At 41.7% G+C, this 27,573-nt stretch overlaps 2 protein-coding genes across 2 annotated transcripts in view; one reads left to right on the top strand and one right to left on the bottom strand.

Annotated features, from left to right (window-relative positions):
• The window catches only part of LOC140210716 (uncharacterized), a 37,310-nt gene extending 25,461 nt beyond the window's left edge, over positions 1–11,849 (bottom strand). The window contains exons 1-3 of the mRNA XM_072279936.1: positions 10,549–11,849; positions 8,724–8,829; positions 5,612–5,872 (exon numbers count right to left, since the gene is read on the bottom strand). Of these exons, the coding sequence (XP_072136037.1) occupies positions 5,612–5,830 (219 nt within the window). The 5' untranslated portion in view covers positions 5,831–5,872; positions 8,724–8,829; positions 10,549–11,849. The remainder of the gene's footprint in view (positions 1–5,611; positions 5,873–8,723; positions 8,830–10,548) is intronic.
• On the top strand, positions 10,737–13,262 carry mplkip (M-phase specific PLK1 interacting protein). Its single transcript, XM_072279938.1, has one exon. It carries the CDS (start codon positions 10,942–10,944, stop codon positions 11,554–11,556), a length of 615 nt encoding a protein of 204 aa, XP_072136039.1. The 5' UTR covers positions 10,737–10,941; the 3' UTR covers positions 11,557–13,262.
• The last annotated feature ends 14,311 nt before the right edge of the window (positions 13,263–27,573 follow it).

The raw sequence follows: 27,573 nt of genomic DNA, 5'->3' as shown, positions 1-27,573 counted from the left end.
GATAGAAATCAACCATAATTACTTTGGATGGCAAAATTGCTTAAAATAGCTAAATTGCCTTCTCATTTCCTAAATTCCTCTAAGCCACCAATTAAATGAGTTAGCAACAAAGAATGTAGCTCGGGTTGGGGGGCTGGGAACAAATCACTGCAGTTTGGCATTTCTGCTTCTCATCTGAGTCTGTCCATTTCACTGTCCAGTCAAAGGATGGGCAATTTATCAAGTGCGACAGTGTCTTTTTATAACATTACTGTTAACAATAGCAAAGACGGAACATGCCTTAAGCAGCAGCTAATAGCAGTGAAGCAGTTAAGATTATGATTGGTCAACAAAATTAGCCTTAGTTTTACAGATGCTTGCTATGTTGCCTAATAGGGTACTCACAAGGATCAGATCCTCTCCTGAAAATACCTTTGTATCAGAAACAATAATATTGCACTGGCAGATATTACACTCTCTACAGAAGGAAAACAATTTCAAAATGCTTTGTTACAAGCCATAAGTTGGTCAGCAGTGTACTTGAATCTCCAAACTTCACTGAGCAAGCTACTCTGAATAATTTGAAACACAACAGATTCTGCAGATGCTGGAAATCCAGAATAACACACACACAATGCTGGAGGAACTCAGCAGGTCAGGTATCGTCTGAGGAGAGGAATTTACAGTTGACATTTTGGGCTGAGACCATTGATCAAAAAAAATTCATAATAAGATGGTGGGGGTGAGAGCAGGGAGGGAGCGCAAGATGGAAGGTGATGGGTGAAGCCAGGTAAAGGGGAGGATAGGTAGGTGGGTGTGAGGGGATGAAGTGAGAAGCTGGAAGGTGATAGGTATAAAAGGACTAAAAAAGGAGGAATTTGATAAGAGAGGAGAATGGACCATGGGAGAAAGGAAAGACAGAGGGGCACTTGAGGGAGATGATAGGCTTCACTTATCACCTGCCAGCTTGCATCAGCAACATATAGTTCGTTACTGAGGAAAAATGCTAGTGATATGTATCATCTGATTCAGTGTGAAAGGCACACAGCAGATTTCCTTTCTGTACAGACCGCACTTTGTCATGAGCAGAACAAACTTAACAGGTTATTTGTTCTCAAAGGGATTTTCTAACTGGATTAGCATACTTTCTACAACTGAGTGAACTCAGCCTCAATTGACTAAACTAATACAATTCATATCTTTAAATACTTTAGCATTTTACACAAATAATTGTGTCAATAATTCAGTCATTTTTTTAAACTACTTCTCATCCTAATTTTTTTAATTCATTCCTAACGTGGTTGCTCATATTCATAGATCCCACTACAAACTCAAAAACACATGTTCAAACTGATGAGCGGGGTTGCAGTACATGTGAGGGAATTGGTCAAGGCATTAGTCAAATCTGTGGAAAGTTTTGGACAGAGACTTGGGGAAATTATTTGCTTGAAAGACAGCAATGTGCAGATTAACTAACTGATGCCAGCACCTGCATTGAGGACAGGTGCATAAACATGAATTATTTTTAATATTTTTTAAAGAAGGTTGAAGACTAATTTAGTTCTGTTTTTAAAATAATAGGTTGCCGTGGGATAGGCAGAGAAAAAGGAGGTACGAAAGGCAGTATAATAGAATTAGTGGTTCCAACATTGAAAGGTATAATCAGAAAGATATTCCAATTCTGTCACCTGAAAATGACTGCTCGGTGAATTTAAACCTTCAGTATGGAGATTGAGGATACTTGTTAAGCAGTCTATCAAAGGAAATGGAGAAATGGAGCACAACTGGGGGGGGGGGGGTGTTGGGGCTGAACAGACTGCTGATTTTCCCAGATGGAATTAGAGTGGCTTTAGTGCTGGATGGATTCCAGTTGATGTCTAAAGTTAAAAAAATGTGGATGGAAAATTGGTTGCTGTGGTTCATTGGCTAACAATGTTGCCTCTGCATCACAATGTCTCACTCCCGAGACTTGGATATATAAAAAAACAATTGAGACAATTGAGTAACGGTTGTACTGCACTGTTACTAGTGCGGCCATTCAGGTAAAACATTAAAAGAAAGTATCATCTGTTCTTCTGAATAAACATAAGATATGTATGATATTATTTCAGAGAAAAACAGAGTATCCTGGTCTATATTTCTACATTGATAAAAGCAGATGATCTGATCATAATCTGATGGGAACTTCTTGAATGGAGATTTGCTTTCTTCCTATGTACATTACATTAGTGATGTAGTTGCAATGAAAGGTCTTGGCATGATCCAATGACTGTTTACTTCCCTTCGTAGGTGCTGTGAGACCTACTGAGTTTCTCTAGCATTTTGTGTTTTGCTCTTACAATACTGATTACTATTCAAAAGTAGTTAATTTGGTGTAAAGCTCTTTGGGACATCCCAAGGTAGCGAAAGTGCAACCCGACTTCATTGTAATATCTCAGTAAGCCTCAAGGAAATTGTTTTATTTGCCAGGTAGAATTTTTTTTGTTTGCTTTTACCACGAACAATCTTTTGCATGTACCTAGCAGGGCTCTCCAGAAATGTTATTTTTCCATGAGTTCATTTCTCACTCTTTCAATCTCCAAAAAATGTAGGACTATTTCATTGTCTTCTATTTTTATTTAGTTTAATGTTGTCAAATTAGAATACAAACATGAGGAAGTCTGCAGATGCTGGTAATCCAGGGCAACACACACAAGATGCTAGAGGAATTCAGCAGGACAAGCAGTAAACAGCTGGCTTTTCAGGCTGAGACCCTTCTTCAAGACTGGAAAGGAAGGGTGAAGATGCCTGAATAAAAAGGTGGGGGAGGGAGGGGAAAGAGGCCAGCTGGAAGGTGACAGGTGAAGCTAGATGGGTGGGAAAGGTGAAGAGCAGGAGAAGAAAGAATCCAATAGAAGAGGAAAGTTTCACTTATTTTCACCAGCCTATTACTTCCCTCTGGGTCCCCTCCTCCTTCCCTTTCTCCTACTGTCCACTTTTCTCTCCAGTCAGATTCTTTCTTCTCCTGCCCTTACCTGGCTGCACCTGTCACCTTCCAGCTAACGTCTTTCCCCTCCAAGCAACACACATCAAAGTTGCTGGTGAACACAGCAGGCCAGGCAGCATCTCTAGGAAGAGGTACAGTCAACGTTCTGGGCCAAGACCCTTCATCAGGACTAACTGAAAGAAGAGCTAGTAAGAGATTTGAAAGTGGGAGGGGGAGGGAGAGATCCAAAATGATAGGAGAAGACAGGAGGGGGAGGGATGGAGCCAAGAGCTGGACAGGTGATTGGCAAAAGGGATATGATGGGACAGGAGGCTCAGCGAGAAAGAAAAGGGGGAGGGGGGAAACCCAGAGGATGGGCAAGGGGTATAGTCAGAGGGACAGAGGGAGAAAAAAGGAGAGTGAGAGAAAGAATGTGTGTATATAAATAAATAACGGATGGGGTACGAGGGGGAGGTGGAGCATTAGCGGAAGCTAGAGAAGTCAATCCTCATGCCATCAGGTTGGAGGCTACCCAGATGGAATACAAGGTGTTGTTCCTCCAACCTGAGTGTGGCTTCATCTTTACAGTAGAGGAGGCCGTGGATAGACATATCAGAATGGGAATGGGACGTGGAATTAAAATGTGTGGCCACTGGGAGATCCTGCTTTCTCTGGCGGACAGAGCGTAGGTGTTCAGCGAAACGATCTCCCAGTCTGTGTCGGGTCTTGCCAATATATAGAAGGCCACATCGGGAGCACCGGACACAGTATACCACCCCAGCTGACTCACAGGTGAAGTGTCGCCTCACTTGGAAGGACTGTCTGGGGCCCTGAATGGTGGTAAGGGAGGAAGTGTAAGGGCATGTGTAGCACTTGTTCCGCTTACAAGGATAAGTGCCAGGAGGGAGATGGGTGGGGAGGGGTACGAATGGACAAGGGAGTCGCATAGGGAGCGATCCCTGTGGAAAGTCGGGGGGGGGGGGGAGGGAAAGATGTGCTTAGTGGTGGGATCCCGTTGGAGGTGGTGGAAGTTACAACAAATTATATGTTGGACCCGGAGGCTGGTGGGGTGGTAGGTGAGGACAAGGGGAGCCCTATTCCTAGTAGGGTGGCGGGAGGATGGAGTGAGAGCAGATGTGCAAGAAATAGGGGAGATGTGTTTGAGAGCAGAGTTGATGGTGGGGGAAGGGAAGCCCCTTTCTTTAAAAAAGGACATCTCCCTCGTCCTGGAATGAAAAGCCTCATCCTGAGAGCAGATGCGGCACAGATGGAGGAATTGCGAGAAGGGGATGGCATTTTTGCAAGAGACAGGATGAGAAGAGGAATAGTCCAGATAGCTGTGAGAGTCAGTAGGCTTATAGTAGACATCAGTAGATAAGCCGTCTCCAGAGACAGAGACAGAAAGATCTAGAAAGGGGAGGGAGGTGTCAGAAATGGACCAGGTAAACTTGAAGGCAGGGTGAAAGTTGGAGGCGAAGTTAATGAAGTCAACGAGCTCAGCATGCGTGAGCAGTCATCGATGCAGCGAAGGAAAAGTGGAGGCCAGATACCAGAATAGGTTTGGAACATAGATTGTTCCACAAAGCCAACAAAAAGGCAGGCACAGCTAGGACCCATATGGGTGCCCATAGCTACGCCCTTCAGTTTGGAGGAAGTGGGAGAAGCCAAAGGAGAAATTATTAAGGACTAATTCCGCTAGACGGAGCAGAGTGGTGGTAGAGGGAAACTGGTTAGGTCTGGAATCCAAAAAGAAGCGGAGAGCTTTGAGACCTTCCTGATGGGGGATGAAAGTATATAGGGACTGGAGATCCATGGTGAAAATAAAGCGGTGGGGGTCAGGGAACTTAAAAATCATCAAAAAGTTTAAGAGCGTGAGAAGCGTCACGACATAGGTCGGAAGGGATTGAACAAGGGGGGATAAAACCGTGTCGAGGTATGCAGAAATGAGTTCGGTGGGGCAGGAGCAAGCTGAGACAATAGGTCTGCCAGGACAGGCAGGTGGATCTTGGGTAGGAGGTAGAAACGGGAAGTGCGGGGTGTGGGAACTATAAGGTTGGTAGCAGTGGATGGGAGATCCCCTGAGCGGATAAAGTCGGTGATGGGTGCTTTCCCCTCCCATCTTTTTATTCAGGCATTTTTCCCCTTCCTTTCCAGTCCTGAAGAAGGGTCTCGGCCCAAAACGTCAGTTGTTTACTTTTTTCCATTGACACTGCCTGACTCCTGAGTTCCTCCAGAAAGAATTTTGTGTGTGTTGCTTAGAAATACACAGAAAAAAAAATGATCTTGTTAATATCAGCTTAATCTGTGCTGTGGGCAGCAGAGTAGCTTACTAGTTAGTACAACGCTTTACAGCCCAAACTGTATGATCAGGGTTCAGTCCCCTCCACTGCCGGTATGGAGGTTGTATGATGGTGTGCGTTTCCTCCGCGTGTTCCGGTTTCCTCCCACATTCCAAAGACATACAATTAGGGTTTATAAGTTATGAGCATGTTATGTTGGCACCGGAACTGTGGTCACACTTGCGGCCTGACAAACAAAATCTTCGCTGATTTGATTGTAAACAACACTGTATGTTTCGATGTACCTGTGACAATTAAAGCAAATCCATCTATTTCTGTATTACAAGTTTAACAGAAAATTCAATGGTGAGAGGGTTAAACTACTTACTGCATCATCCCATCCGCCACAAAGGATAGACTGATCCATTGGCTTTTCATCTTCTTCGGCTTCTTCACTGAGTGTGATTAGAACATCAACGAGTTTTCTTTCAGATTCCCATGAATGTAGAAAATGGGTGGGGCTTATCACCACATTACTGTCACTGCCAGGAGATTCAAAAACTAAACTAGCTCTACTTCCAACCACACCTTTCTCCTGAAATTCCATTTTCCATTTACACTTTTTAGCAGGCAAGCTTCAACTATTTATCTGGCAAAAGAATAGAAGCATGAAGTTAATGCCTCACTAAATTCAAGTTAAAGAGGCATCATTAAATATTAAATAAAGCATTACAGTTAATATTTGATGACATTGCTTCACATACAGTTACTGTCAGATCAGTTGCTTCATCGCCTTCCAAAAAAAGTGGCAGGTTTTTGATGTAGTTATACAAAATAAGGATAGTTGAATCATACATCTCACACCTTCACTCTTCCTGGTGTAAATTTCAATACCTTCAAAACCAAACATATACAGATAACACAAACAAAATATTGGAGAAATAAACAGCTGACGTTTTGACCTGAGACCCTTCATCAGGAGCTACAGAATCGCTACTACCTGTAATACATTTCAGAAATTTTTAGCAGGAAACAGTGTCTGTTATACCTTTTCATAGATGCCACCTGAGCTGCTGAGTTCCTCCAGGAGTTAAGGTGTGTAGCTCTGGATTTCCGGAATGTACTCCTTCCCCTTCCCCAACCTTCTTATTCTGTCTTCCTTTCCAGTCCTGATGGAGGGTCTCCATGCAAAACATCCACTCTTTATTCCTTTCCATTGATAATGTTTGAGCTGCAGTGTTCCTTCAGTATTTTGCATATGTTAATTTACAGATATTTTAGTATTCTACTGTCCTTTGTTATTCAAATAACAAGCCATAGGTGACAAAGGACATCAAGGACATCCTGAACGCTAAAAAGAGGGCGTTTAGAGATGGAAATAGGGAGGAGCTGAGGGCAATACAGAGGGACCTGAAAGCCAGGATCAGGGAGACTAAAGACAGGTACAGGAGGAAGCTTGAGTGGAAAATCCAGCAGAACAACATGAGAGAGGTCTGGAGGGGGTGAGGACCATCACTGGGTTCTGGCAAACTAGCAACAGAGGAGCTGAGGGCAGTGTGGACAGGGCCAACAAACTTAACCTGTTCTTTAACAGATTTGACATTGTGACCTCTGCCCATCCCCCACGAGCCATCTGTTGTCGGCCCCCAATCAACACATATTCCACTCTCCCTTCCTACCCCTTCTCACAGTCCCCCACCCTACTCTCATGACTATACCCCTCCCCCACACAAAACCACCACGGTGGGCTTCACGGCTGAACAGGTGAGAAGACAGCTGAAACATCTCAACCCAAGCAAGGCTGCAGGCCTGGATGGTGTCAGTACCAGGGTGCTCAAAGTCTGTGCCCCTCAGCTATGTGGAGTACTTCACCATGTATTCAACCTGAGTCTGAGGCTCCAGAGGGTTCCTGTACTGTGGAAAACGTCCTGCCTCATCCCTGTGCTGAAGACGCCGCGCCCCAGCAGCTTCGATGACTACAGACCGGTGGCACTGATCTCCCACATCATGAAGACCCTGGAGAGACTTGTTCTGGAGCTGCTCCGGCCTATGGTCAGGCCACACTTAGATCCCCTCCAGTTCGCCTACCAGCCCCGACTAGGAGTTGAGGATGCCATCGTCTACCTGCTGAACTGTGTCTATGCCCACCTGGACAAGCCAGCGAGGACTGTGAGGGTCATGTTTTCCGACTTCTCCAGTGCGTTCAACACCATCCGCCCTGCTCTGCTGGGGGAGAAGCTGACAGTGATGCAGGTGGATGCTCCCCTGGTGTCATGGATTCTTGATTACCTGACTGGCAGGCCACAGTGCATGTGCTTGCAACACTGTGTGTCCGACAGAGTGATCAGCAGCACTGGGGCTCCACAGGGGACTGTCTTGTCTCCCTTTCTCTTCGCCATTTACACCTCGGACTTCAACTACTGCACAGAGTCTTGTCATCTTCAGAAGTTTTCTGATGACTCTGCCATTGTTGGATGCATCAGCAAGGGAGATGAGGCTGAGTACAGGGCTACTGTAGGAAACTTTGTCACATGGTGTGAGCAAAATTATCTGCAGCTTAATTTGAAAAAGACTAAGGAGCTGGTGGTAGACCTGAGGAGAGCTAAGGTACCGGTGACCCTGTTTTCATCCAGGGGGTCAGTGTGGACATGGTGGAGGATTACAAATACCTGGGGATACGTATTGACAATAAACTGGACTGGTCAAAGAACACTGAGGCTGTCTACAAGAAGGGTCAGAGCCGTCTCTATTTTCTGAAGAGACTGAGGTTCTTTAACATCTGCCGGACGATGCTGAGGATGTTCTACGAGTCTGTGGTGGCCAGTGCTATCATGTTTGTTGTTGTGTGCTGGGGTAGCAGGCTGAGGGTAGCAGGCACCAACAGAATCAACAAACTTATTCGTAAGGTCAGTGATGTCGTGGATAGAACTGGACTCTCTCACGGTGGTGTCTGAAAAGAGGAGGCTGTCTAAGTTGCATGCCATCTTGGTCAATGTCTCCCATCCAATACATAATGTACTGGGTGGGCACAGGAGTACATTCAGCCAGAGACTCATTCCTCCAAGATGCAGCACAGAGCGTCATAGGAAGTCATTCCTGCCTGTGGCCATCAAACTTTACAACTCCTCCCTTGGAGGGTCAGACACCCTGAGCCAATAGGCTGGTCCTGGACTTATTTCATAATTTACTGGCATAATTTACATAGTACTATTTAACTATTTATGGTTCTATTACTATTTATTATTTACGGTGCAACTGTAACTAAAACCAATTTCCCCCGGGATCAATAAAGTATGACTATGACTTCATGATATACAGATAATCTTTTTGAGTTTTGCCATCACCAAAAAAATACGTTATGTATTCTAATCAAAGCTTTAGGGCAATACAGCACTGAAACAGGCTCTTCAGCCCAAATCCACACTAGCCATTAACCACAGATTCTACAGTAAATCCATTTTCCCTGTATTCTGTCAATTTCCTCAGATTAGACCACTCACCTATAGGAGCAGCTAGCAACTGCCCACCCGCTGGCCTTTGGGATGCAAGGAGAAATAACAAGACCACAGGGAACCACATAAAATGCTGGAGCTGGTCAGACAGCATCTACGGAGGGGAATAAAGATTCAGTGTTTCAAGTTGAGACCCTTCATCACGCCACAGGGAAAACATCCAAACTTCACATGGACTGTGGCCTGCAGCTGTGAGGCAGCTCTTCCACTGGCCCAACCAACTATAATATAGTCAATAGTGTTATTTGTGTAAAAACAGTACATAGGCTGATTTATCATAAGCAATGTCACAGAATCTATATTAATATATTTAAGATCAGTGGACATCTAGCTCACTCTGAGTAGCTGTGGATAAAATTGTGAATAGTTGTCCTACGCTGCTTCAAAGTGCAAAAGAGTATTGAACAAGGAACCTGTGTTTTGTGACGAGAATACACATAGATTAAGATGTTAGCTGTCCTGTGCTGGCACCAGTGGGATCAGCAGTTGGTCTGCCACCTGTCTTCAGGAGAAAGACAGATAAGGAAAACAATGGAGCAGCATTTGGAAATGTTAATGAAGGGACAGGAGAGTTTAACGGAAGGAGAGCTGTCAAGATCGGCTCCCCCTTTGAGCCCTGAACTGTTTGAAGTGATGGACAGGCAATACCCCAGCAGGGGGATAAAAAGGGACAGGTTCGCTAAGGCAAGACACACACGACACCCCGAGGTAACAAGACCGTGGAAGCAGTGCGTCTCCCACAAGTCGGTGGGAGGTTTTGGAGGGCTGGTCGAGGGACCAAGCCATAGACGCACAGGGTGGAAAGGCACGATCGGCGGGAACCTGGTGTGTGTCCGCCCTTGCCTGGGTGCCAGGTTCACCGCAGAGAAACGATAGTATCTGGAAACGGAGGGGTCACGGTCGGTGATGACAGAAGACATCACAAAGGGCTCACCCGAAAGCTGACTGCGAAGAATATCGAAGGTCTGTGTGGAAGCCGTTTGAATATTCATTCCTTTTGCTCTCTCTCCTTCCCCCCCACTGTCCATCTCCCACGGCAGTCATTACTGCGAACTGAACTGAATTCAATTGAACTGAACTTTGCGTCACTTTGAAACTGGTCATTTACCCCTAGTCGACGATAGAGCTTGATTGATCCTGTTATCCTAATTCTGTGTACATGTGTGTTTATCATTGCTGAACTGTTGCATTTATTATCCTTTTGATTAGAGTACTGTGTTGCTTGTTTCTTTAATAAAATTTTCTTAGTTCTAGTAATCCATTTCTGCTGGTTTGGCAACCCAGTTATGGGGTACGTAACAGTTTGAATACATGGCAAGTTGGTTACATGCAGAGTCAGCCTCCAAGAGCAGAATCAAAAACATAGGGTTCAAACATGTACTGGCAACTCAGGACGAGATGCAAGGAATTTGGAGAGAAAAACAAGTTTGGAGGTCGTGCAAAATCTCAGAGACTGAGGATGAGTCACAAGACTATCAAACAACAACAATCCGTCTAGTCGTGTTCTTGTCTCAATTGAGAGTTTACTTTCAATGTTAGATATTTATGATAAAAGTAATGCTTTGGATGGTGTCCGTGGTGGTAATTGTGAATGGCCAAGAAAAAAAAGGTTTTGAATTGGGACAAGGAAAAGTTTGTTTTTTTTATCTGATGAATCAGTTCAGGAGTTGCACAACACTGACAACTGAATAAATAGTCTCAAACAGAGTGACAAAGAAATCCACCGCCTGCTTACTTTCATTGTTGGAGGAATTTCATATGAAAATTGGTGACACAAAAATAAACTTGTCCCCATAATAAGACTTTTACTTGCCTGTTCATTTATCTCCACACATAAAAGTAAAATGTTTACTTTGAACAAGGTTTTTAACGCAAATTCTTGGGCAAAGGTCAGTTCGCGTTTGTTTCCTTCGCAGAAAAATTTGGGAACCAACCAAACGGTTGCCGTGGCGACGCGTGGGTGCCGCCGCTGCGAGGCCTCTCCTGGGAGGCACCACAGACGGAAATGACGAGCCGCACCGACCGGAAGAGCGGGGGATGGCTTAACGGGTGGCGCACAATTCGAGAAGCTTCGACGTGTACAGTGTGGGCCTAGGATTTTGACAGCAATACAAAAAATCTAAGCCGGTGGTGGTCCGCCTGGAGGAGCCGAGGTGAATCAGGAGGAGACGGGGCAGTGGATCAGCGTGGTAACGTGAGGTGAGGGATGTTCCGCCCCATGAGGCAGGGCTTCCGGAGCCCGCCGCCTGTAGGCCCAAGTCCGGGCCCGTTCCCCGGCGCGGGACCGGTTGGAGGTGGGGCAGGCGGCACCTTCTCTTGGGGGCTCCCAGGCAACGTGGGCACCCCTCCTTACGGAGTGCGGCACCGGGCTTTCACCAAATCTCCTCAGCAGCAACAGCAGCAGCTGAGCCCGGGCCTGTCGCCCTTCCACCAGCAGCAGCACCGGTACAAGAGCCCGTCCCCCGGCCACCAGCAGCCGACGCCGCAGAGCTTCACGTCCCGGCACAGCCCACGGGCCCGCGGTCGCTACTCCTCGCCGTCTTACCACCCTCATTCTCCCAGCCAGACCGCGTCTCAACAGCCCTCGCCCGGCTCGGCGCACCGCCGCTACCAGGGCTCGCCGAGGACATCCACACCTTTCGGAGGAGGCGGCTGCATCCTGGAGAGGAAGTCGCCGGCGCCCGTGGAGCAATATTACAAACCGTCCATGCTGCAGGACCCGTGGGCTGACCTGGAACCGGTCTCCGCCTCTGATATCAACCTGCAGTACAGGACCCCGCAGTCCGTCAGCTCCACTAAAAGAGGCAGGTACTTTAGCTAACAGCTTCTTCAAGCAACATCGCATCCGGGCAGAGAGCAGATTCGACCTCTTCCTTCCATCTGCACTCTGGGTAAGATAGCTAAAACTGACCTCCACAGTGCTGTCTCACACCCAGTGAACAAGAACTTTCTCTGGTTCCCACTGTCACTTCTCTCCAGAGACAAAACATTTTTTAAAAAACAAAATTGATTACTTTTTTTTGGCAGATTGACTTTTTTAACGAGACCTATTTTTTTAACCACACCGATTTTTCTTTCCTTTGCAACACATGGGAGCTCTTTGGATGTTATCTGGGAGAGTGCAACCGCTGCAGAATAGGAAAAGTGCCTGCTCCTAACTATCTAAATTAATCACCAGCCAGTGGACAGTGACTAATTGTTTTGCAGGTTTTTCCACCTCTATGCATTAATGAGCAGGTTAGGGAGTGTCATCTAATTTTTTTACTGTAAGCCACTGAAATGGTCATTTTTAAAACTTTTGTCAACTTTTTTAGATTAAAGGTAAAAGCTTCAATGTTTAATTTTTGTAAATCCATATTTCTAATTGTATGTAAAACAGAAGAAAGAAAAATGATTTATGTATGATTTAATTGAGTTGGTGTATCTGGGGCATGTGTGCAGTAAAGGTGTGTGTTAGTATCTTCAGGATTTTGTTGTGTTTTTAGGTTTTTTTTTTCTCCCTAGAAATTGTAGATAAGAATTGAGCTAGACTTTCAATCACCTACCTGTAAAATAATTGACCTGGACTGCATTTGTAACAGTGAAACTGGGGAAGAATTTTATTAGTGTAAGGAGAAATATTTCTTTTGACTCTAATTGTGGCTTGTAATTTATCATAAAATTTACTTTTTTTAAGCATAGGGAACATAGAAATGGTGCTCTTTATTGCCTTGATTATGGACAGGTGAGCACACTAATTCTGTTTGCAGGCAGTTAATGGCTAGGAAGAAACAAAAGTGTTATCTATCTTTTGAAGTGCCACCCTTCCACTGGTACTGGAAGCCAATAAAACCCGATGTATACATAGTGAGGTTTGCTGGAATATTTGACAAGTTCATCATGGTGAACCACAAAGATGTGTACATTTGTCATGTACTAAAACACTTCTTGATGGAAGTCTTTGAATGGTGGCATTGACACAGTGACTTCCCACTTTCTTCTTTCTTCATACCAACTATTACCCCAACTTCCAGCTGAGTTTGATTTGTACAAAGGCAACAGTTGAAATTAGGGAACTTGTACTGCTCATTTAACTTCGAAAATAGCAGGCTCTATCAAATCCATTAGAGGTTTTATTAGTTTTGGAAAAGACGATTGTGGTGAAGTGTTGTTTGAAGGGAGGAAATATATTCAATATATTTATTGTTCCTATACATTGAATTGGGTGAACTTTTTTGTTTTGTCATACTTTGCCTGATGGACACTGTCAAAAGTCTTCATGTTTTTGGTGGGGGGGGGGTATGAGATGGGTGGGCAATGTATATTTGCTTCATATACATGCAGACCTTGTCAATGTCACAACATCTGTTGTATTTTAGTTGACAGAAACATTTAAGTCTGCTTTTTAATATTGTTTAGGTTTTAGCTTTACAGGATCAAAATACTGTGCATTAGTGCTTTCTAATATGTTCTTATCCTTGTCAAACAGCACATCCCTTTTGTTTAACTCCAGGAATCTTTTAGTACTATTAAAAAAAACTATATCTACTGTATGTTTCCTGTCTTATCGTACTCCAGTAGCGTTAAAACTGGCCTTTTGGAAGAATATAAGGAAACTCCTTTTGGGTTGCTATAAGGGCCCTATGGAAGAATATATTTGCATTTCCTGTTAGGCTTCATCAGTTCCTTTTCATTGTTTTTCAAATGAAACAGTCAACCATTTGGAATGTACAGATAAACTACTAGGAACAGAGGAATTGGATATGTGCAATCCATTAGTTAGTCTGACAAGTCACTATAAGTGAACAAATCCAGAGTTCTGGCTTATAACCTGAAAAGGTCAATTCAGACTAAATCAAATACTTAATGACAGCAAATTGACTGGTCTTGCGGTTGCAGTGATGAGGCATAAGATATAGGAACAGAATTAGACCATTTGGCCCATCAAGTCTGCTCCACCATTTCATCATGGCTGATCCATTTTTCCCCTCAGCCCCAATCTCCTTCCTGCCTTCTCCCCGTATCCCTTCATGCCCTGACCAATCAAGAAGCTATCAACCTTTGCCTTAAATATACACAAAGACTTGGCTTCCACAGCTGCCTGTGGCAGAATTCCACATAGACACCACCCTCTGCCTAAAGAAATTCCTCACATCCATTCTAAAAGAACGCCCTTCTCTTCTTAAGTTGTGTCCTCGGGTCTTAGTCTGTCTCATCATAGGAAAGATCCTCTCCACATCCGCTCTATCAGGGCTTTTCACCACTCGATTATTTTCAATGAGGTCACCCCTCATTCTTCTGAATTCCAGTGAATATAAGCCCAGAGCCATCAAATGCTCTTCATATGACAAGCTGTTCAAACCTGGAATCATTTGGGTGAACCTTCTCCAGTTAAGCACATCCTTTCTAAGATAAGGGGCCAAGAATGCTCACAATATTCCAAGTGAGGCCTCACCAGTGCTTTATAAAGTCTTAACATTACATCTTTGCTTTTATGTTCTAGTTCTCTTGAAATGAATGCTATCATTGCTTTTGCCTTCTTCGCCATAGACTGCAAATTAACCTTTAGGAAGTCCTGCACAAGGACTCCCAAAGTCCCTTTGCACCTCAGTTTTTGTAGTTTCTCTCCATTTAGAAAATAGTCAACGCTTTCATTTCTTCTACCAAAGTGCATGATCATACACTTACCGACACTATTCCATCTGCCATTTCTTTGCCCATTCTCCTAATCTAAGTCCTCCTGTAGCCTCTCTACTTCTCAAAACTACCTGCCCCTCCCTCTATCTTAATATCTGCAAACTTTGCAACAAAGAACCATCATTCAAATCATTAACGTATAATGAAAAAACAATCAGTCGCAACACAGACCCTCTGGAACACCATTAGTCGCTGACAACCAACCAGTAAAGGCTCCTTTATTCCCTCTTTGCCTCTTGCCAATCAACTACTTTTATCCATGCTAGAATATTCCCTGTAATACCATGGGCTCGTAGTTTGTTCAGCAGCCTCATGTGGCGCCCTGCCAAAGATCTTCTGAAAATCCAGATACACATCAACCAATTCTCCTTTGTCTATCTTGTTATTTCTTCAAAGAACTTCAATGGATTTGTCAGGCATGATTTTCCCTTGAGGAAACCATGCTGACTGGCCTATTTTATCATGTGCCTCCAAGTATCTCTGAAACCATATCCCTAACAATTGACTCCATGTGTTAAATGTTTCTGTCTGAATGACCCATCAGAAGCAATATTGTTCAGATAGTTTCTTGGTGATTTCTGAAGAACTTTGACCTTTTAAATTGTTTCCTACATTTTTATCTTTTAAAATGCAGGTTAGTCTTCAGTAAATTTTAAATGGCACTGTGAGAACATAATGACTCAGTAAGCAAAAGAACTGAGAGTGCTTAGAATAAATGGAGAATAAGTAGTTCAAAAAGTGAAATTGATGCGGTAATTTTCAGTTTTTATGACAGAACCCTGATTGGTTTTGTCGCCTAAAAGTATTCCTATGTCTTTCTATCAAAGAGTGTTTGTGTGGGAGTGGGGTGGGGAAGAATGCAGAAAGTGATTAATGTGGGGATTGAGAGTTATTTTATATTTCAAACGCTTTTGTTTTCATACTTGGAGAAATAAGGCAACAGGTGGAATTGTGTTTTAATCACTTTCAAAAAGGATTGTGTCAGTAATGAACTTTATATCAGATGTTGGTGCTCTTTGTAAACTGGAGACTGAGTAAACAATTGCCACCTTCATTGTACATGAATGGCTAAGAGGAAGGTACATAAAGTAATTAAATTCATTCTTCTGCACTTATAATCCGCCATCTGTTTAGATATAAATAGAAGTCTATATCAGACTGCGAACTGAGCCAAGTTTGCACCCACTTTACATCTTAGATTGGAAGCAATTACACTTTTTGCAGTTTCATGACTAGAGTACCCTAATGGACTCATGACCAGATACAACTCAGGGTACGTCCGCACTACGCCGGATAATTTTGAAAACGAAGCTTTTTCTCTTGGTCTTGCCCTCCCGTCCACACTGAGCCGGCGTTTTCAGCCCCCGAAAACGGAGATTTTCGAAAACACTCTCCAGAGTGAATAAATCTGAAAACGCTTAATATCCGGCGTAGTGTATATGGGGTAACTGGAGAGATTTTAAAACGCTGTCATGACAACACCACAACAACCATGCTTTTCTCTGCTTCTGCTTGGTACTGCGCAAGCTGTTATAATGCGCAGTCAGTGTGAACAGCGTGAGAGTTAAATTGTAAAGTGAGTTTTCTTGACAATTTAAAAACGCTGTCATGACGTGCTGGAACAGATGTTCATTGTTTTCTTGAACGCCACCACCTAACAATATATGGTAACTGGAGAGATTTTAAAACGCTGTCATGACAACACCAGAACAACCATGCTTTTCTCTGCTTCTGCTTGGTACTGCGCAAGCTGTTATAACGCGCAGTCAGTGTGAACAGCGTGAGAGTTAAATTGTAAAGTGAGTTTTCTTGACAATTTAAAAACGCTGTCATAACGTGCTGGAACAGATGTTCATTGTTTTCTTGAGCGCCACCACCTAACAATTTCAGAACAGACGGACGAGACTGAAGCCAGTTGACCCATAGCTTACTGAATAATTAAGTATACTCACTTCGCCCTGTTTTCTGTCCTTGCTTGTATGAAGGTGGTTTACCTATTTATGCAAGTACTTCTCTGACAATAGATGTGTAACAGCCTAATGTAACGTTGTATGGAAGTACAAGATAACGCTGATGCAGACGTTTTATACATTTAACAAGGTGCTTTATTAATGTAACAGAGTTAGTTTTTCAATGTTCGTCGTCAGCTGGGTCATACTGTCTGTGAACTCCCTGTCGGTTGCCTCCATACACTCCAGTATTTGTTTTTTTTTTCAGTTTTAAGTCCTCCTGTGCGAGAGCCAAGAGCAATTCCTTTAAAGTTTTTCTACTCTGTAACTGGAAAAACGTGCATGAAGTATATCGTTTCCTCTTCGCTTGTTTTCTGCGTGTCCTGCGCTTGCCCAGTAGTAGGAGATTCGCCCAAATATCCGCCTAATGTGGACGGAGATATTTTGTGACTGAGTGTGGACGCCTGTCATTTTTACTCGAAACCGGTGTTTTCAAAATTATCTGGCATAGTGTGGACGTAGCCTCAGTCTGACTAAATGTGTTTGAGGTTACGTGCATGAAGCTGACTTTTATCCCCATTATTGTTTGGGACCTATTACCATTTAACAGCTACATAATACATCTAAAAAGTCTCTCAGCTCAATTCTCAATTGAAAATATGCTTATTTTTTTGCATATACTTATTCTGCATGATGAGTGAATGGTGGCAAGGCTTCATAATTTTTGAAAATATTTTTGGCAAGTGCACTTGAATATTTAAGTTGGTAATTTTTCTTTTAAATTGTTCTGTTTTCAAGTGAGTAGGGTGAAAATCCAAGAAAATTATACTTGTTAAATGACAAGGAAAATCCAGTAAGGATATTGAAGTAATGAATATAAAGGCTTAACTTTCTGTTAATGTGTATTTAATTCAGGCACAAGATAATTGAATGTGTCTCAAGTGCAGGTCATTAAAGAGAGCATAAATCACCAATATTTAAACTTTCCTCGCATTCCAGGTGATTTTCCACTGAAATGGAAATACTATTTATACTAAAGATTTTCTTGTGAAATTTTTTTACACCGAATGGCCACCTTCACATCCACAGAAATACACTACCAGTATCTTATCAAAGAATTTAGTCACATGATAGCAGGTATTTGAATGTTTTCAATTTGATACACAAATTGTAAAAACAAATTCAAGTGTTGTATCACTATGTACCCATAGATGTTATTCAGTATTTCCCTATCAATAGAAAGCTGTCTCTTGTGATATGAAATCTTTCATTTCATTTGTCAAGAATTATAACCACTCCCTTATCAGGTTGAGACTGTTTTATTGAATTTCAGCATTTAAATTATCATAGCGTCATTTGGGGCATTCCAATGCAGAGTGGGCCCTTCCAGCTCTTTGAGCCACATCATTCCAGCAAACCCAATTAACCCTAACCTAATCTCAGGACAATTTACAATGACCAGTTAACTTACCTGGTACATCTTTGGATCGTGGGAGGAAGCTGGACAATCCGGAGAATGCCCACACATTCCAGGGGGAGGGCAGTCAGAGAATCCTTACAGAAGGGCACTGGAATCGAACATCCAACTCCAGAACTTCCCGAGCTATAACAGTGTTGAGCTAACCACAGTGGTACCATAGCTAAGGCATGACAAGTTTGGCTCTAGAATGTTTCATAAAGAACTCTGAGAGAGTTGATTGTCCTTTTGTTTTTTTTTTTCTTTTGCCATAAGGTTTTCCTGGATTGATGTGGTATTCAGAATATATATTTATCTCTCTTGATTCAGACCTGGAATTCCTCAATTATTTTTTCTTCTGATGTTAGCATGTACTTTGCAATTTGTGTTCAGGTTTTGGAACTTTTTCAAAGCAACATTGGCTATAGTTAGCATGTACATACTTAAGCTATGTTATTTAACTTATTCTTTGATTTGTTTAAAAAACATTTGAACACCACTTCTAAGAAATGACGAAGTTCCTTGCTCGTAGTTTTGTTTGGATCTACGTAAAAGTAGTTATTCCTCTTGCTTTATTCATGTGGCCTTAATTACTGAACTTGTTCATTGCCAGTATTATAGATACCAAATCTAACTCAAGACATCTTCAATAAGGTGAGTATTTTTTCTGATACTCAGTAAGATAGTGATCTTCATAGTGGATTACTAATCCAAAGCCATAAACCTGATCTCACTGTGGTGGATCATAAAATTGCAATTAATTTGTAATTATTTATGGTTATGTTGAACAACATCTTCAAACCTAAGCCCATCTTTTGATGAAAGAGAACTTAATTTTAATCCTCATGCATGAAATAAATTTATGTCAAGGAATTGCGTAGGTGGTTTGGTCAAAGTTTAATGCTGTCAGGAAGACTGTTTCTATCATACTGCTGTGATGAAGGTGCAATTGATGTACATTTTAAATAAATCTGAACACCTTAAAAGACAAAATCCTCTTTTAAAACCTTTACAACCTAGAAAGCAGTAGAAGTTTTGTTAGGACTGCATAATTCATCTGAAATTGTTGACAAGGTTTGAAGTTGTACTTCCTTGTGTATCACAGAACAAGTTCATTGTGCTCCACTGATCAGTCACAACATTTATGCTCCCCAAGGCACCCCCCTACTTTTCCATCTAAATTGTTAAAATCCCCACTAATCATTATTTCCTTTGGGTTCTCCTAGTTTTTCTTCCCTCCAACCCCAGCAGCAGTCTGTCCATGCTCTTTGCCTCATACCCTGAGGTTCATTCAGCTTTTGGGATAGCATCCATCACCTTTAAATCAGTAATATTATAAATCTTAGGCATGAAAATATTTTCACCAGTTTTGAAAAAATCTCTGACTTGCAACATAAACAGTTTCTCTCTCCACGGATGCTGTCTAATCTCATGAATGTTTGTAGCATTTTGTTTTTATTTTAAATTTCCAGCATCTGTAGTTTTGTTTTTGATTTTCACCAGCTTACTTGGTGTAGCATTTTGTGAAAATATTCATTTGTCTTTGTGCTGATGATCTTTTAAATAAAAAGTACTTTTCACATGAGGCTTAAATGGAGTTTATTACATCATTGCAGATCCTGGGTGCATGATGCTGTGCTGTGGATTGCTTTCCCAGCAAATGTTTGTTGGGGATGAAGCATAGCAGAGGTTAGTTGGCTGACAGTGGTGCAGGTCTGTGCAGATCTTGCCTTCTGTTGCTCTGATTTCCTCCCACATCCCACTGAGCTGGTTTTGCTGGGTCAGAGAGGTTTGTTATCTGTCATCAGGACTACATTGTCTAGGCCTTCATCAGTATGAGATGGCTGCCAATCCTTCAGTATTCTGATAATGGATGGTGAGGTATGTTAAGCACTTGTGACAAATGATTTTCATTCACCTTCCTACATGGGAACTGTACTTCATTTCATTTGTAATCCCCTTCATGAGTGGGGTCGCATCCAGAATATGCTGAAGTTTAGTACCCTGTTTTTGGTCACGAACAGCATATGCTGGGTGTCAAGTGTGTCATTAATAAGTATAATTCATTGTTAATGTATTACGAGTTTTGCCAGGTAGCTAAGTTTGTTCCTCTCCAGCCACAGTCACCATTAATTATTTGGTTTCCTGAAGTTACTTTTATTACTTCAAGAAGCCTTGACTTTAATTCAGTTTCCCATGGCACCGTTACCAGAATCCCATATACCTATGATTATTGTTATTCTAATCCCATTCATTCTTCCCTTCAGCTGCCTTTTGCTTTATTTCATTTGTCAGCATTATGACTCGGTTGTGTTCTGTAACGTTTCTTCATGGTGCTCCTTTGTTTTTACATGTCAAGAAATCAGTCACAGTGAGCTGTTTTTATAATAACTGCATGTTCAGTAAATTGCAATTATTTTTAACAATGATTTGTGTAGTGCTTGAAAGGAAGTAATAGTTGAAGTGATGAAAAACTTTTGATCCAGTTGTCATACCAGTTCTCTTAAAGGTCATTTTTATCTTAAGCATACAAGGAGATATGTATTTTGATCTTTCTGTAATAAAGGCTCCAATAGAGGTGAATGGTATGTCGTAGAAGAAGTGCCCATTGAAATTTTCATGGTTTTGCTCTCCACGCAGACATTCTGCACAACTTCCTCTTCCATGGGGAACTAACTAGTCTTTATTGCACATCTGAGACTGAACTTTTGGAGAATCATTGAAATGTAAACCTTACATTGGAAAAATTAAAGCAGAGAGTAAGAAGCAGTCATAAATGTAACACTTATCCTACTTTGATCCTACTTTTCACTCCTTATCCACCCACTGAAATAATTTTTCAAGGAGATTTTCTTCTACATCTGGTGCAAAGTTCCGCATGAGGTCCTCTGGGGTTTATTATTTAATAGTGTCCTTGCCCCTTTCATCCTTTCACATCAAAGTCTGTATCTTGTGATATAGGTGGTTAAAAGTAATGTTTCCTGGGGAGATTAAGTGGTATTAGCACACTGTCTTTCTAATGACATTTGTTCATTTTCATGAGCTGAATGGCACATGTATATCAAAATTTGTTTCTTTGTAACAAAGTTACCAGGCATTGTTAATTATCCCAATTTGTGTCATAAACTGCATTGCAATTGTAAGGGAGCCTCACTGGCCTAAAGGGAAACATTAATTTGGTTTACAATATCTGCTAGATTCAAACCTAAACTGAAAGGATGATAAGCACATGAATCTTTTTGGGCATTTAATTTTTCTACATGTCTTGGAAGATTTCTGAAAATTTAAGTGCTGGAAGATGAAATACGACTTCATGAATCATCCCATGCCAGTTTTAAGTTCAACAAATTAATTGTGTATGCCAGGTGCCCAGTGAGCTGTTCCATTTGTTATGAACAAGGATGATAATCTAGGGGTTTCACTCAGCCCTTCTGACATAGTGTGATGACTTCCACCCAATCTGTAAACCAAATTTCTACAGTTTGGTATCAAAACAGAAATAAAATACTGTTCTGTTGCACTTGAATCTCTTCCTCTTGTATGTTAAAGTAATTTTGGTGTACTGTCAAGGTCATATGAAAATGGTGTGCATAACATCTTGGCAAATTGGCCCTGAAGTACGAACCATGATTGTTTCTCAGTAATCTGATTATTTTGGGATTGCTGGAGGTTAAAGTAGAATATTTCTTTTGCATATCAGAAAGTTTGACACAACAGTCATTAAAAATTTACAAACTTGATATACATTTCACAAAACTGTTTACTTCTCATTCCAAAGTTTTTAATTATAATCTTTTAATACATTATTAAAGTCTTACATCATACGCAGGTGCAATGTGGTAAATGTAGAGTTTGTTCTGTTATTTGAAACTAATTGGAAGCATCTTGCACTTTTTGAATTTAACGATATAGGCATTAAACTAATATGGCATGGCCAAAAAGATGCAAGTTACCTCATTGATGAGTTTCTCTTGAGACAGACTCCAGATTGTTGTATGTGTTGAATCGGCTCTTTTAAAATACTGAATCAGTTGGTGTGGATGACTTCTCTGGGCAGCACTTTCTACACTTTTTGATTTTCTCTGTCCCGAAATGTATCCCATTTTGCTTTGTTGGTCTTGTTTGCTGAAAGTAAATTCTAACATTAAGTGATCATTAATGTGATGAACTCACTTACTGTGTATAAATATTGTATTCACCGTGTGGATGCTTCATGTCTAGATTCCAAGGTGAGTGTTTGCCTAACTATATAATTGAGGGTGGCTTGTTCTATACAACAACAATATTGTTTTGTTCCATGCTGATTAATGAAATAAACCAAAACATTTATTTTTTAAATGCAACACAGACAGTAATCCATATATCTCACTGGCCATTGTCAAGCTGAGCTAGGATCACCTGAACTGATTTGTACTGTTAATATACCATAAAAATCAAGTAGTATTAGGTGATACTAGACTGTTTTTATTTTGTTATGTGTACAACATGAAATGGGTCTAGGTTCATATTTCCTGCTCCTGGTCACTGACATGTAGTTGAAATATTAACCTATTCTGTAAAATATTTGTCTTTTGTTTATAGATAGGCACAAGTCATGGAAGTGCATATGCCAAAATGTTGAAAAACAGAACAGTCAGTTCATGATGTAATTGACTCCTCGCACTCCTCTGTCCACCCCCCCCCCCCAACAAATCCCCAGCCAAAACGAAAAAGGCTCTGTTGATTTGGCTCTTTTAAAAGTACTGGTGCAGTTGGTGTGGATGACTTCTCTGGGCAACCCATTTCAAAAGTTCAGCACTGAACTGTTTATCCTGTTTTTGTTGCATTTGCTTAAAGTAAATCGTAGAATAATGTGGCACACAGACAGCCTAAGTGAATCTGTGTCAAATAGTCGATTGAAAGCAAAAGAAAATATTTACTGTATTTATTACGATACAGCACGGAATAGGCCCTTCCAGACCTTCAAGCTGCGTCGCCCACAACCCTGATTTAACCCCAGCTTATCATTTGTACTTTACATCTGCAAAATTTGGCTTGTACGTGGATTTTTGGCTTGGTACATCATTCACGTTAAGGGGTTGGCTTGTGAAGGGGGACAAGTTATCTAATGGTGGTTATGATGAGTTTCCTGGTTCTGAGGGATGTTAATTTTCATACACAATATCAACCTTTCAGACAATGCAAGACATGGTGCATGTTTCAGAAATAATTACACCTTAAAGACAATTTGAAGGCAGAACCTGACTAAATGGGTAATATGTTTCAATCAGCTGCTTCAACAAGCAGCAAGATTTTTATCATTCGATATACAGCCAAACTTTCCTAAGAACATGGTTGGGGGGAAGGAGAGAAGGCCAGGGATTGATCCTTATCCAGACTCCAGGGGCATATGTTTCTGACTGGTTTAGGTTCAACTTTATGATGTACATTAACAGTCTGGAAGAGGGGACAATGTAATGTTTGTAAGTTTGCTGATGACACTAAATTGGCTTTAAAAAAAAAGACATTCTGCTGAGGGTCTGGAGAATGTGCTGTGAGGTATAGTAGGCACAGGACTGACAGATGGAGTACAACATTGGTAAATGTGAGGTCGTCCATTTTGGAAGGAACACCTAGATTATTTAAACGATGCAAGATTGAAGCACGCTGTTATGCAGAAGGATTTTGGAGTGCTTGTGCATGAATCAGTTTGTAGTTGCAACAGGTAAATGGAATGTTGGCATTTACTTCACTTTATTGTCGCCAAACTATTGATACTAGAGCGTAAAATCATCACAGCGATATGTGATTCTGCGCTTCGCTCTTTCTGGAGTACAAATCAATAGTAAATAGTAAAAATTTAAATTATAAATCATAAATAGAAAAGGGAAAGTAAGGTAGTGCAAAAAAACCTAAGACTCCTAAGCTCCAGAACCTGGGCCTTAGCACTCAGATCTGCAGCTGGATCTTCAACTTCCTCACAGACAGGACCAAGGCTGTAAAAATAGGGGAAAAGCTCTCTTCTACAATCACTCTGAGCACCGGTGCCCCACAAGGTTGTGTACTCAGCGCCCTGCTGTACTCTACACCCATGATTGTGTAGCCAAGTTTCCATCAAACTCAATATATGTTTGCTGATGACACCGCAATTGTAGGCCGTAGCTTGGGTAATGATGAGTTTGAGTACAGAGATGAAATTAAGAACCTGGTGGCATGGTGCATTTGTTTCTGTAGCAGGTAGTTTGTTACATTTTGTTTAGTTCCTACCAAGGAACATTTTAAAGAGGTGCATGAACAGTACAAAAAATACTTGCACTATAACATTTAGAGTAGTAGAGCTACTAGGACTTGATGTTTCATTTCATTACTATTCTTTTCCAGTTGGTCTTTAATTGATCCATTCTGATCCTTAATTGAATTCAGTGTCCGAACAATATCTTCAGCCCACGTTGGCATTTCATCAGATCTTTCCTTTTGCACCTTTCCTTTCCCATTACTTTTATCACTAGGTTCAGGTAAATTCTTCCCACTTCTTGTAGACATAGACATACTGATCACCCTCAAGAATCAACAAGTAAAAATTTTAAATTCAAAGCTTAAACTAGGGGGAAAGAAAGAAAAGTAAGAGCAGCAGAAATATACTGCTCCTCCATTGGCAGACAGGGGCGGTCCTCAGGACATGATGTTTCAATCCCTGTGGTAAGTCGGCACTCTGTATGTCGGCAGTGGACTTGGAGTGGTGACAAGGAGGATAGGTATGTCATTGGGGTCATCAGATGGGCAGCCTCCTTTGACATTTCGTTGATAAGCCCACGGCGTCTCCAGTGGGCTACCTGGCGTCCCAGATACACCCCCTGCCCCCAGTTCCATACCCTCCTGTCTTCATCAGTTGTTGTCTTTCCTTTTAATCCAAATCCAATTGCTGCTTTCTTCTGCATTTGACAAGGACTTGATTGCTTGTTGGAGGGAGTGACCCCTCACCCCCGTCTTCTTCAATAGACTGGTCGTAGATGTAGCAATGAGTCCCCTGCATCCCACTTCTACAAGGAAATTCATGGACATCCAGCCATTAGATACCAGATGTGAACATGAAGAAAGGAAAGTAAGCAGATTCAGCCTACCTGAGTTTTTCTGAGCTATTTTTTGGTTTTCATGTAGAACACAAGAGTTTAGTGGTGGATAAGATAAAAAGAACCTTTCTGGTGGTATTTCATTGTAGATTGTTTACAGGAACTTCATGAGTTGCTGTGGCAATTTCCAACTTGATGGATATTGCTTAACTGATTTCGCTGTCCTTGAGATGCATCACTGCCTAATTTGCATAGGAATTAAGGTTTTTAAAATAATTTAAGTAAAAGGATAACCTGAAAATACAGGGGGTTTACTTTTCTTTCTTCTTACCTGATACCCAAGTATTTTATAATGTATGTATTTAATGTTTTAGTACAGTGTAACAGTTTGAATTCAGTGGCATATTATACTCATACACTTCCTTTAGAGATTCTTTGGTAGATGCTGCACAAGCATGTTTAGGGAAATCAGTCACACTTCTGTGCCAATTGGGCACAAGTTCAGGTTTTTTTGGAACTACCAGATATCATGATGCCTGCTGATTCCATCCATTGCTTTTTTTTTCTGCCAAGTACATGTGCACGAACAGAGAGACTCTCAGTGATGCAAAATAGAATGTGCTGTTTCTCTGACTGATTCCAGGTATTTTCCAGCAGGGTTTTCTACATCTCTAATGGCATCACCTGCCTTCTCGCCATATCCTTTGATGCTCTTGACCGATCAGGAAACGATCAACTTCCACCTTAACTATACAGGTGGACTTGGTGTCCACAGTCTTTGAGGCAGAGCATTCCACAGATTTACTACTCTCTGGCTAAAAAATTCCTCCTTATCTCTGTTCGAAAGGGTTGCCTTCAATTTTGAGGCTGTGCCCTCCAGTTCTGGATACCCCACCATAGCAAACATCGTCTCCACATCCACCTTATTTAGTCCTTTCAACATTCAGTAGGTTTCAATGAGATCCCCCTACATTCTTCTAAATTCCAGTGAGTACAGGCCCAAAGCTGCCATACACACCTCGTATGTTAACCCCTTCGTTCCCAGAATCATCCTCGTGAACCTCCTCTCGACTCACCAATGACAATGCGTCCTTTCTGTGATATGGGGCCCAGAACTGTCGATAATACTCCAAATACTGCCTGACTGTTGCCTTATAAAGGCTTAGCATTGTCTCCTTGCTTTTATGTTCTGTTCCCCTTGAAATGTATGCCAACATTGCATTTGCCTTCTTTACCACAGACTCGACCTGTAAATTAACCTTCTGGGATTCTTGCATGAGGAGCCCTAAGTCCCTCTGCACCTTTTGATGTTTGAACCTTCTCTCCATTTAGATAATCCGCACTATTATTTCTTTTACCAAAATACATTATCATACATTTCCCAACACTGTATTCTATCTGCCACCTTTTTGCGCATTCCTTCAATTTGTTCAAGTCCTGCTGCAATCACATTGCTTCCTTAGCACTACCTACCCTTCCACCTATCTTCGTATCATTTGAAAACTTTGCTACAAAGCCTTCAAATCCATTACCTAAATCATTGACAAACAATGTGAAAAGCAGCAGTCCCAATACTGACCCCTGAGGAACACCTCTAGTCACTGGCAGTCAACCAGAAAAGGCCTCTTTTATTCCCACTCACTGCCTCCTGCTTGTTAGCCATTCTGCTATTCATGCCAGTATCTTTCCCATAACACCACAGGATTTGATCACGTTAAGCAGCTTCGTGTGGCACCTTATCAAACACCTGAAAATCCAAGTAAATGATATTCTCTGCCTCTCCTTTGTCCACCCACCCTGCTTGTTACTTCCTTGAAGAGTTCAACAGATTTGTCAGGCAAGATTTCCCTTTACCGAAACCATGCTGACTTTGACTTACTTTATTATTCGTCTCCAAGTACCTCAAAACCTCAGCCTTAATAGACTCCAACGCTTTCTCAACCACTGAGGTTAGGCTAACTGGCCTTTCCTTTCCTTTGCCTTCCTCCCTTCTTAAAGAGTGGAGTGACATTTGCAATCTTCTAGTCCTCCGGGATCATGCCAGAATCAAGTGATTCTTGAAAGATCATGACCAATGCATCTCTTATCTCTTCAGCATCCTCTCTCATGACTCTGTGATGTAGTCCTTCTGGTCCAGGTGACTTGTCCACCTTAAGACCTTTGAGTTTGCCTATCACTTTTCCCTTTGTGATAGCGATGGCACTCACTCCTGCTCCCTGACACTCACGGACCACTGGCACACTGCTAGTGTCTTCCACAGTGAAGACAGATGGAAAGTACCCATTAAGTTCATCTGCCATTTCTTTGTCCCATTACTACCTCACCAGCATCATTTTCCAGTGGACCAATAGCAACTTCCTTTTATTCTTTATATATCTGGAAAAAAAACTTTTGGTATCCAAATTTATATTATTAGCTAGTCTGCGCTCATTTTTAATCTTTTTTCCTTCTTATAGCTTTTTTAGTTGCCTTTTGTTAGATTTTTAAAGCTTCCCAATCATCCAACTTCCCACTCACTTTTGCTACCTTGTGTGCCCTTTCCTTAGTTTTTATGCAGTCCTTAACTTCCTTCATCCGTCACAGTTGCCTTCTCCTGCCATTTGAGAACTTCTTCCTCGGTGGGACATATCTATCTTGCACCTTCTAAACTATTCCCAGAAACTTCAGCCATCTGCTCTTTCATGCCTCTGTAATTCCCTTTATTCCAT

Source organism: Mobula birostris, chromosome 15 (assembly GCF_030028105.1).
Source record: "Mobula birostris isolate sMobBir1 chromosome 15, sMobBir1.hap1, whole genome shotgun sequence".
Classification (NCBI taxonomy): domain Eukaryota; kingdom Metazoa; phylum Chordata; class Chondrichthyes; order Myliobatiformes; family Myliobatidae; genus Mobula; species Mobula birostris.
Note: the sequence above shows the minus strand (reverse complement) of the source record. Positions and strands in the feature narration are given on the sequence as shown.